The sequence below is a fragment of the Neophocaena asiaeorientalis genome, unplaced genomic scaffold (genome assembly GCF_003031525.2).
Source record: "Neophocaena asiaeorientalis asiaeorientalis breed wild unplaced genomic scaffold, Neophocaena_asiaeorientalis_V1.1 scaffold45, whole genome shotgun sequence".
Taxonomy (NCBI): domain Eukaryota; kingdom Metazoa; phylum Chordata; class Mammalia; order Artiodactyla; family Phocoenidae; genus Neophocaena; species Neophocaena asiaeorientalis.
Window position 1 is genome coordinate 5,578,102 of NW_020174642.1, and position 11,499 is coordinate 5,589,600.

General features: G+C 38.0%; 1 protein-coding gene across 4 annotated transcripts in view; it reads left to right on the top strand.

The window, feature by feature from the left end:
• Positions 1-11,499, top strand: part of TTC3 (tetratricopeptide repeat domain 3) — a 132,657-nt gene that overhangs the window by 58,806 nt on the left and 62,352 nt on the right. For all 4 annotated transcript variants that reach the window (XM_024758265.1, XM_024758267.1, XM_024758266.1 and 1 more), the window contains 7 exons: positions 1,588-1,700; positions 4,136-4,256; positions 6,286-6,408; positions 7,165-7,266; positions 8,988-9,080; positions 9,744-9,808; positions 10,796-10,932. In XM_024758265.1, the coding sequence (XP_024614033.1) occupies positions 1,588-1,700; positions 4,136-4,256; positions 6,286-6,408; positions 7,165-7,266; positions 8,988-9,080; positions 9,744-9,808; positions 10,796-10,932 (754 nt within the window). The remainder of the gene's footprint in view (positions 1-1,587; positions 1,701-4,135; positions 4,257-6,285; positions 6,409-7,164; positions 7,267-8,987; positions 9,081-9,743; positions 9,809-10,795; positions 10,933-11,499) is intronic.

The window sequence follows — 11,499 nt, forward strand, 5'->3', positions numbered from 1 at the left end:
GTCATTAATTTTAGAAGGTATGTTAAAATAGTTTTTCCACTTTGGCTTATTTCCTTCTGGGTACTTTTTTTTTGCTTTTCCAGTTTTATTGAGATACAATGGACAGTATAAGTTTAAGGTGTACAGCATAATGATTTGACTTACGTATATCATTAAATGATTATCACAGTAGTTTAATGAGCACTGCCTGTGTACTTTCTTGGTAATTTTTTCTGAAGTAACTAAATTTATTTTTTTTGAAAAGAAAATTTAGTTTGTGTTTCCGTTAGAGAAAAGTTATGCCAGACCGCCAGTGGGAATCTACCTTTTATTTGTATAAAAAGTAAAGGACCTGGTATCATGATAAATTTTGGAAACGTGTTGAGGTAAAAAGGCAAGTTGGAGAATGTAGTAACATCGTGATACCACTTATGTGCAAATTGGAAAACTTACAGGACAATAGTATATATTGTTTATGGCTATCTGTGAATCTTGCAAAAGTAAAAAAAAAAACATGGACTAGCCCTACATCAAATTTAATATAATGGTTGCATTTAGTGATAGAAGAAAGGAATGGGACTTGGAAGGTTAAAAAAGGAGAGTACAACTTTGTGTCATGCCTTTTTATTTTTTAAATCATAAAAAGAATGCTAATGTTCTGGATAGTAAGTACCTGGGTGTTTTATCGTCTAGAGTTCAGGCTTCCCATACCACATGCAATCAGTGTATGGGTGTCAGCACACATGGTTTCCATTACTCATGGTCCTTCAGTGCTGTCCTGGAAAGCTTACTTACCTGCACTGCTCAGCATTATACTTTGCTTTCCATGGCTTCGAGTTTTTGATAAAGGTTGAAATGGCTCTAGAATTACTTCAGGAATAATATATCCTTTCTACCAACTTGGGCCCCAAGCTTCCTAGGCTAGATGAGGCTTAACCCTAATTGCTCCCTAATAAGGATCAGGTTGTTTTATGTTCCGCTCACTGAGTGGTCCACAGAGCCTGAGTTTCATTTTCCTTGTGACATGCTGTTGGTCTTTTTTAAAATTTTATTTGTTTTTATTTTTGGCTGTATTGGGTCTTCGTTGCCGTGCGCGGGCTTTCTCTAGTTGTGGCGAGCAGGGGCTACTCTTCGTTGCAGTGCACAGGATTCTTATTGTCGTGGCTTCTCTTGTTGCAGAGCACGGGCTCTAGGTGCACGGGCTTCAGTAGTTGTGGCACGTGGGCTCAGTAGTTGTGGCTCGCTGTCTCTAGAGCACAGGCTCAGTAGTTGTGGTGTACGGGCTTAGTTGCTCTGTGGCATGTGGGATCTTCCCGGACCAGGGTTTGAACCCGTGTCCCCTGCATTGGCAGGTGTATTCTTAACCACTGACAGCCAGGGAAGCCCCTTTCTTGTTCTTTTTTTTTTAATTTTTTTTTTTACGGTACGCGGGCCTCTCACTGTTGTAATTGTTAAGAAAATGAAGTACAGAATGTATAATTTTGCCATAGAACTTTTAGGGTATACGGTTGTTTTTAATGTTACACAAAAGGAATCAACTTTCAGGTAAAATCGGTTCCAGTATTTCTCTTTTTGTGTAAGTGATCACTGTTCTCATTGCTATTGAAGGAATTATCTGAAGCTGAAAACCAGTTTAAGAGGATGATTGAACACTACCCCAATGAGGGACTTGATTGCTTGGCTTACTGTGGAATTGGAAAAGTGTATTTGAAAAAAAACAGGTTAGTAGAAGCCACACTACTTTATGCTCTAGGCTGGTTACTCATTTCAAATCTAATGTTATGATGATCCTTTTTCTGGAGTTATTTTGGTATCTTCTCTGTGGCACACTATGACAATTGTGTTTACTTTAAGGACTGGCATTTGGATATTAATTATTAAAGTAAGGTCAATCACTTCAGTTCCCAGTGCTTTCTAATGTTGACTGTAATAGGAAAATCAATAATAGAGTAACTTGGACTTACCTGGTGGCACAGTGGTTAAGAATCGGCCTGCCAATGCAGGAGATCCCTGGTCCAGGAAGATCCCACATGCCGCGGAGCACCTAAGCCCGTGTGCAACAACTACTGAAGCCTGTGCACCTAGAGCCCATGCTCTGCAACAAGAGAAGCCACCGCAATGAGAAGCCCATGCGCTGCAACGAAGAGTAGCCCCCGCTCGCCACAACTAGAGAAAGCCCATGTGCAGTAACGTTGACCCAAGCAGCCAAAAATAAATAAATTAAAAATAAATTAAAAAAATAAAGAGTAATTTGACACAAAGGATTTTATGTTTTATCTTTTAGTATATGTCATTTATAAGTGGCGACTGAATTGGTATAAATTAATGCTTTACAAGTGTGATTATATAATATTTTGGTTAAATACCCATTTCCCCCAAAAAACTTGTATGAGGATTTTTTTTTTAATTGTTATTTATTAGCTGTGTTGGGTCTTCATTGCTGCGTGTGGGCTTTCTCTAGTTGTGGGGAGCAGGTGCTACTCTTCATTGTGCTGTGCGGGCTTTTCAGAGTGCAGGCTCAGTAGTTGTGGTGCGTGGGCTTAGTTGCTCCGCGGCATGTGGGATCCTCCGGGACCAGGGCTCAAACCTGTGTCCCCTGCATTGGCAGGCGGGTTCTTAACTACTGCGCCACCAGGGAAGTCGCTAATACAAAATATATATATGTTCAAGGACATTATGAGTTAGAAACAAAAATCTCTCCTCTGAACCTATAGTTGAAGTACAGCCAATATAGTGGTAGGTATGTTAGATTACTTTTATAAAGAAATAATTGTTGACTGATTGAATATCATTCATAACTTTTAATTATCCTTAAATTTTCATCTAACTGTTTAGAGGAAGTTTTATCAGACCACTGGTATTCTTGGGAACCCAATCTTAGGGGGTGCCTAGAACCTTCTTTAAAGATTTTAAAGATTAAAGAAAGTTCTTTTACTTCCTGAAGCTACTGTCTGACCAGTTCAACTCTTTTAAGAATCAGGGGTAGTGAGGATTTAGCAGTCACCTCTATGGTAATAAATGAAATTAATTCCAACTTCGCATAAGTTGTTTGGGACATACCTGTTTAATGCAGTGGCCGCATGTGGATATTCACAAGATCTGGGAACGTAACATAAATGTGTAGCATCGTGGAGGTTGTAGTAAATGAAGACGTGTTTGCCATTTTGAAAGGCATTTAACTTTTTTTAAAATTTATTTTATTCAAGTATAGTTGATTTACAATGTTGTGGAAACCCATTTAACCTTTAATTTCACAATAATATGGTTTGTGGTTCAGTGTCCAGTAAGCTGGTTTTTGCTGTTGCAATGTGCAGTGTCTGGTTGAAAGTCCTGCTGTTTATAACTGTCTTATGGTGGATGCTGGTCTAGCTTTTCTGCAGGTGAAGTTTTCTGTACCCAAAGGCAAAAATGACTTCTTCAATTGGGAAATCATTTCAAGATTGGAGAAAGCAGAGAACCCTCTATTCTCTAGTCTGAAGAGAAGAATAAAGACCGGGATAACCTTATGATCCAGTGTTCTAGGATTCTTTTGTTGAACGGACTGTGGGACTCTATTGAGATTAATATTTAAACCATAAATTGGAACTGAAAGATTTCATATTTATAGTTAAAATAGTTTACATACACATTTGTTCTGTTAAAATAATTCACTGCTTTATAGTTGAAGATGTCCAGAATATACGATTTCTTTAAAAATTTTTCAGCAAATCGGTTTTACTATAGATGTTCTAAATGAGTCAAGTGAAAAAAATTTCCCTATTTATGATTAATTAGTTGAAGTGGAGCTTTGCTGTTGCTCTACAAGAATCTAATTAGATTAGTAAATGAAATAAAGATGGAACAACCATAATTTATTCAGTTTTCTGTTTTACTTGTTGAAAACTTTAAAAAAAATTACAACTTTAAAAGGACTAGTATGCATCTACCATAATAAAGCCAGTCTCCAGGTAGATTAGTGTTTAATTTATATTATCTTTGTAGCAAACAGTGATAATGTCTTGGTTTTTTAAAGAACATATGGGTTACCTTGAATATTTCTGTGTAGCGATTTGTCAAAGGTACTCTTACCTAGTAAGCTTGAAATCTCTGTGCCTTGTTGTGGGGAATGAAAATTCATGTCACATCTTTAATACCTTCTTCATAATTATGACTTTAGATTTCTAGAAGCTCTTAATCATTTCGAGAAAGCAAGAACCTTGATCTGTCGTCTTCCTGGAGTGTTAACTTGGCCCACAAGTAATGTGGTTATTGAAGAGACTCAGCCAGGGAAAATAAAGGTAACCGTTTGTTTCTCTAGAGAGCATCTTACTAACCATAAAAGCTCATCTGTGCTTCTGCGCTCTGACTCAGGTAGCAGAAGACAGGTAGGAGTACTCTGTCCTCCGCTCCTCCATGTGCGTTTCCCCTTGCAAGACTGGTGAGAATCACCAACGTTTACTGAATGTTTCCTGTGTGCCAGTCATACACCTTCCATTTATCATTACCTTTAACCCTTACAGCAACCCTATGTGATGAGCACTGTGATTATTCCCATTTTACAGATGAGGAAGATTACATTGAGAGAGGTTAAGTGTTGAGCTCAAGGTTAAACAGCTAGGAAATGGTGGAGCTGGGACTTGAATCCAGGCGTCCTGACCAGAATGTGCACTGTTAAGCAGCATGGTGTACTGGTTGTACTTAGAGAAAGGTATAGCATTGTTTTTTCATCATGGTTATTAATGGTACTTGAAGACTGAAAATATAAATTTAGTCTCATATCCAGAAGTGTAGGATTCTTTGCCAGTTCTAGAAAGACTGAAGTGTGTGAATTGACTAGGATAGGCCTTTACGTGTGATGAACCCTGGTATTTACTCAGAACTTGCTTTTGGCTGAAACTTTTAAAAGCACAGGAATCAACTCTTACAACTCAGTAATAAAAAGACACTCTAATTAGAAGTAGCCAGAAGATCTGGATAGGTGTTTCTGCTAGCAAGTTGTATAAATAGACAATAAGCATGGAAAATGTGTTCAACAGTTAGCCATCAGAGAAATGCAAATTAAAATGAGATACTACTTCATACTCACTAGGGTGGCTGTAATCAAGAAGGCAGACAATAACAAGTGTTAGCAAGGATCTGGAGAAATCAGAACGTCCATACATTGCTGTAAAGTGTAAAATGATGAAGCTGCTTTGGAAAACAGTCTGGCAGTTCCTCATAGGTTAAAGATAGAGTTACCATATGACCTAGCAGTTTCACTCCTAGGTATGTACAGAGATAGGAAAACATGTTCTCGCAAAAACTTGTACATGAATGTTCATAGCAGTATTATTCACAATAGTCAAAAAGTGGAAACAGCTCAGCGTCAACTGATGAATGGTTAAATAAAATGTGGTATATCCGTATAATTGAATATCAGTGACAGAAACCAGACACAAAAGGCCACATACTGTATGATTCTGTTTATCTGAAATCTCCAGAATAGGAAGATCTATATGTGAAGACAGATAGTAGTTTAGTGGGCTAGGGAATTGAGGATGGTTGGGGAGGGATTGCTAATGGGTATGGGGTTTCTTGTTGCGTGGTGACATGTTCTAATTTTAGGTTATCGTGATGGTTATACAACTCTGAATATACTAAAAAACCCACTGAACTATACACTTTAAATGTGTAAATTGTGTGGTATATGAATTATATCTCAACAAAGCTGGTATAAAAAATACAACTAAACGTAGGGATTGTTGGATTTTCCTCTCTTTATACTGGATTGGAGTGGAGGCACAGGAACTCCTGGTAACAGCCAGCCAGCACTGGAAGCGTGGCACGAGTCTCGGGGGCTTCAGTGGCAGCGGTGTAATTCTCCAGGTGATGAACAGGCACAGGTGGCAGGGGTTCAGGGGGGTAGATGGATGGCAGTGGTGGGGTCCTAGGTGAAATGGCATTGGGAAGGAGGACAACAGTAGAGCCCTAAGGGTCATTCTACCTCGCTTGACTCCCTGTGAATGCTTGAAGGAGATTTCTAAAAGGTATGTAGTGTAAAATGAGGTCTGATGATTATAACACAGGATAAGATTTTGATTCAGAGTCTGAAATTTTGAAAATTTGTTGCTTAGCCCTTTTTTCCCCATCTTTGTCTCTTGGCATGTCTCTGTATCAGCCTCTCTCTAGAAGGAAGAACTTTAAAAGTTGTACGTAGTTCTTGGCTAAAAGGCATTTGGTCCTTTCTGTGCTGAAAATATTTTGATGGCAAGAGGTTATTGAAATCACAAACATTTTATTGTTGAATTAGTGTTGTAGTAGTATCATTTTTGTTTATTTTTGTTTTAGATGCTGTTAGAGAAATTTATTGAGGAATGCAGGTTCCCTCCAGTGCCGGATGCCATTTGTTGCTATCAGAAGTGCCGTGGATATTCCAAAATCCAGATATACATAACTGATCCAGACTTTAAGGTACTAATGAGTGTGTACTAGGTCATTAACTTGCTGAATTGTGCCTTAAAATGGATTCAGAACAAATTCTGTAATTGGAGACACTTGAGTGCTGTGACTTGCCAGCAGTTTTATGTCCTCTTGTCCTCCCCATCCCCTGGACTTAAGTCTACATCATCTCACATGGGGGCCCAGAGCCACTGAAATAAACACCGAGGGCAGGGATGGTGACCTGAGAAGGCAGGTTAGCTGATTCCATTTCCCCTTTCTAGCCTATTTTTAGGAGCCCAGGGAACAACGGGAGGTTAGTACCCCTGATTTGTTGCAATTCCAATATCTTGTAAAATTTGAGCCCAAGAATCTGAAGGCCATTCTGATCATTGAATTAACTCTTAGAGACCTAAGTCTGAGACCAAGTCTGGCAATGAATTGAGTGAGTAAGACCCTGGGCTTTAGCTTATTCAAGAAGATAGAAGCTGCTCACTGTCGCTGGGTTAGTAGATCAGATGAAATAAAGTTTATAAAATATTTGGTATTGTAAAGGATAACGCAGCTGTAAATTGTGGAAATGAATATGTCAGTTAAGCTCAGTGTTTACAGCACTAGGCAGTCTGGGGTACAGAAGTCTTATACTCCCCCAGGAGGAAATGTGACATTTAGTTATGTCTGCCAGGTAAGTGCAGACAGCTCTCTATCTTAATATGTGTTGTGAGTGAGAGAGAGAGAGTGTGTGTAGACATCTTTCAAAAGTGAGTTAAAAATTGTTTTAAACCCTAGGGTTTTATACGAATCAGCTGTTGCCAGTACTGTAAAATAGAATTCCACATGAACTGTTGGAAGAAGTTAAAAACAACAACATTTAATGATAAAATTGACAAGGTAAGGCTAACAAGATTGTCTGGATTTTTCAGTATGCTTATTATTGTATGTTGATTTTTTTCCCCTAAGAATCTTTAGGAAAAGTCTTAAGAGGATATGAATTCCTCCCTGTGCATGAGACATAATTAGAAAGTATTAAATTAAAAATTTAATGATAAAGTTAGAAAATCAGTTTTTGTTTTTTAACGTATTTATTTATTTTATTTTTGGCTGCATCGGGTCTTCATTGCTGCACGCGGGCTCTTCTCTAGTTGCGGCGAGTGGAGGCTACTCTTTGTTGCGGTGCGCGGGCTTCTCACTGCAGTGGCTTTTCTCGTTGCGGAGCACAGGCTCTAGGCGTGTGGGCTAGAAGGGAAGCCCAGTTTTTGTTTTTATTTTATACAAGTGTAAAGGGCAGTAACCATAGAGGCTTTTAATAAATTGTTGAACCCCTTTTACACTGGAAATATTATGATCAAAAATAAAAGTTTAGGGCTTCCCTGGTGGCGCAGTGGTTAAGAGTCTGCCTGCAGATGCAGGGGACACGGGTTCGTGCCCTGGCCCGGAAGATCCCACATGCCGCCGAGCGGCTGGGCCCGTGAGCCATGGCCGCTGAGCCTACGCATCCAGAGCCTGTGCTCCGTGACGGGAGAGGCCGCAACAGTGAGAGGCCCGCGTACCGCAAAAAATTTAAAAAAAAGTTTAAATGTCTGATTTTAATGTTATGATGTAGAATTGGGGCTTCAAATTTTATATTTTCTAAAAAAATTTGATGAGATAATTTGTACTAAAAAATCAACTTAAATTTTGTACTGCCACATCTAATTGGGGTTTTCTCTTAATTAAGATAATGATGTTAATTACCATTAGCCAGATATGCTTTGAGAGCAGTCCCAGTTCAGTAATCTTGTTTGCATTGATAGAATTTGTTTCTGATCCATATAAGCTATGGACTTAAAAAAAGAAAACCTTTTTCTATGCTGCTAAGCCTCAGGTAAACCCCTATCCTTACTGAGGAAAAAAACTAAGGTGGTTGTGCTAGGTGAATGTTAGCAATGGAATTATTGAAGTTTAGTAGAAATAAATTCTCACATTTTACACATTTCCATGTAGTTAACTAGAGGTGTAATGATGTGACCAAAGAACTGCTGCCATTGAGTCACTTCTGCTGTGTCTTTGTCCTATACCTTAATTGAGCTTCTCTGGCTGTGCCCTCGCCCTTAGTGGTCTTACCATTCCCATGGGTTGAAGTACCCTCTGTAAATTCGCTTTCACTAGGATGTATTGAAGTAACTCAAATATCTTGTGACTTACAGTAAGAAAGGCTCGTTCCTTGCTTGCGTCCCTTGTCCTGAAGTTTTGCATTCGTTGTCCAGGATTGGGCTGTGGCAGCTCCAGTCTGTGTGGCTGTGTTCTTTGTTTCTGAATTGAGGCTAAGGAGTGACTGGAACACGTTCTTATGGCCAAGGGAAAAGAGCAATGGCCAGTCCATTCAGTGTTTCTTAAAGCTCTTGCATGGATGTAGCGTACATCATGTCAGCTCACCTTACTCAAACAAAGCAAGTCCCGTGGTCACCCCTACATCTGGGGGCTCTGGAAGTCAGATGGCAACGAGCAGGCACTTTACGGCGTGTCCCTGAAGGAGGTTTTAGATCACATTTTGACTGTTCCTGATGGTTAAAATGGAATACATGTATAGATTTACGCTGAGATGGAGCACTTTTTTTTTCCTAATCAAATAGGATTTTCTGCAAGGAATTTGTCTTACTCCTGACTGTGAAGGAATCATTTCAAAGATTATCATCTTCAGCAGTGGTGGTCAAGTTAAATGTGAAGTAAGTATTTAATAAAGGGGAAGTCTCCTTAAATTCATAAACAAAATGCTGATACCTTTTAAAATATGATTTAAATTTGTGGAAGTTGTACTATTTGGATCTTGTGTTTTCCAGGAAAGAAGCAGTTACTTAATATAAGAAATTATAGGAAGTAATAGGATGTGAGAATGCTTCTGTGCATTGAAGGATTCTCATGTTCTTTTATCTCCTAAAAGGAGGAGGAGGTCTTTTACATTTTAGTTTTACTGTTTTTACTCTTTTTAATAACCTTATTTTGTTAATTCCCAGTAAACGTTTGGGTGTTGGCGAGGTGGGGGATCTTAGGGAGGGAGGAGAGTGTCTTGAGGGATTACCTTTAGCCTCACTGTATGGGAGTTGGCAGGAGTGGGTTGTTGTAATGACATCTGTAGTTTATTTGATCTTCTGCTTACTCTTAATTTTTTTTTTAAGCTTCCTAAATTGTGTCTACTCTCTTGTTCCTCTTTTCAGTAAATTGTTTTGCTAAAGTTTTCTGGGCTTTTGTTTGGGTCAGAACATCATCACTGTTCCCTATCAAATTGAACATTGACTGTGTGTGCTTCTGAAATGCTTGTTACTTGTGGTTTTGTGCTTTATGTCATGGGAGCATGAGACAAATTTTGGATGTGTCTGTTTTATTTAAAGTTTGAACACAAAGTCATTAAAGAAAAGGTTCCTCCAAGACCTATTCTGAAACAGAAATGTTCTAGGTAAGATTTTTAATAATCAGTAGCTTAATAATGTCTATTAGAATATAATTCTGTTAAATGCAGATTTCTAAATTATGCTGTTTTTAAAATTGGCTCTGCACACATATCCAGATAAGTGGTTCTTAAGTGAATTTTATGGGTATTTATAACTTTCAAGGGAACTAGCCTAGAATGGTTAAATGCTAAAAACTTGAATAAAAAGCATTATTTAATGGTTGAATTTATAAGTAAAATTATGAAATTGAGCTATGAAATGACATGTTCAATAGATTTGGCATTTGGATAAAAATTATGTACTTAGTTCTCAGTTGTTGAAACTTTAATTCCAAAAGCATCTTTCCTTTTACTCTCTTCAGCAAACATTTTGAACCAGTGACTATTTCTCACCCTGAAATATTCAGTGAACTGTCAAAATTATTCATTTCTATATCTTCTTGTTCAGATCAAATAATTCCAATCCTGTTTTCTTTTCTTTTTGGTCCTGCTTCTTGCTTCCATTTTAAGAAGTGATTTTTTTCATCATTGGTGACCAGGAAAGAGCAGAAGAAAAGATGAACAGAATTATTTGTTGAGGAGAACTTGTTGTAACCATATTGACCAAATTCTGGTGTTGTGGGCCATTATTGGGTTGTGAAAATAATATTTTACTGTGGAAATGAGTATTTACATGTATTACCTTGCAGAGTCATTTTTACTATTCTTGTTTACCCTAAGCAGTAACTCAAATACATGGAAATAACATCTGCATGATCTGTACATGCCATCCTTAATTAGAAGTCACTCAGTCGTTGAGGTTCTTGTTTTCATGAAACAAGTACACTAGTTTTGACTGAACTGACCATGTCTCAAAAGTTTTTGATATTGAACAGAAGATATCGGCCAAGTTTTAACTAAAAAAGGAAACTTGTAACTTACACTAGGCAAAGGAAAATAGTTAATTGAGTTTATAACAAAGGTGAGTTATGACTAATTGTAAATACTTATCAGCCTAGAGAAGTTAAGGCTGAAAGAAGACAAAAAATTGAAGCGGAAGATCCAAAAAAAGGAAGCAAAAAAATTAGCACAAGAAAGATTGGAAGAGGACTTAAGGGAAAGTAATCCACCTAAAATTGAAGAGCAGAAAGGTATGCTGGGAGTCTAAGTCCTGATAATAATAATATATTCTTGCTTAAAAGTATAAACATAAATATTCATCTTGTTGGGCCTTATGTTAATTGTTATTGAATTGAAATTTAGATTTCCGTTGGCATTTTGATTTTATCACCATCTTCTGATTTACACTGAGGTGGGGAGGGGGTTGGTATAAGGAACATTGAATTTAGAAGCAATATACAGGGATTGAAAACGCTACCCTGCCACTAACTCAGGGCAAACTGACACTCTGTCCGTTTCCTTATCTCCAAAGTGCACGTGAGAATAATATCTGAAATTCCTATTGTATGTTTGACAGTGCTTTGTAAACCCTGCTACACAGATTTAAGTTCTGAAACGTTGAACTGTAAACTAGCCACTGATTATCTGAAATATACTGAGTTCAAATAAAGAAGCAGTTCATACTAGGTGCCAGAGAGATCACCTAGTCCAGCCTTCTGTTTTACACCTGTCTTGTCAGCATTCCCTGATCAACATGGGAGCGGTCTCAGTAATTTACTGTTTCTGTGGACATATTTACTTTCAGGTTTTGGGTGGGG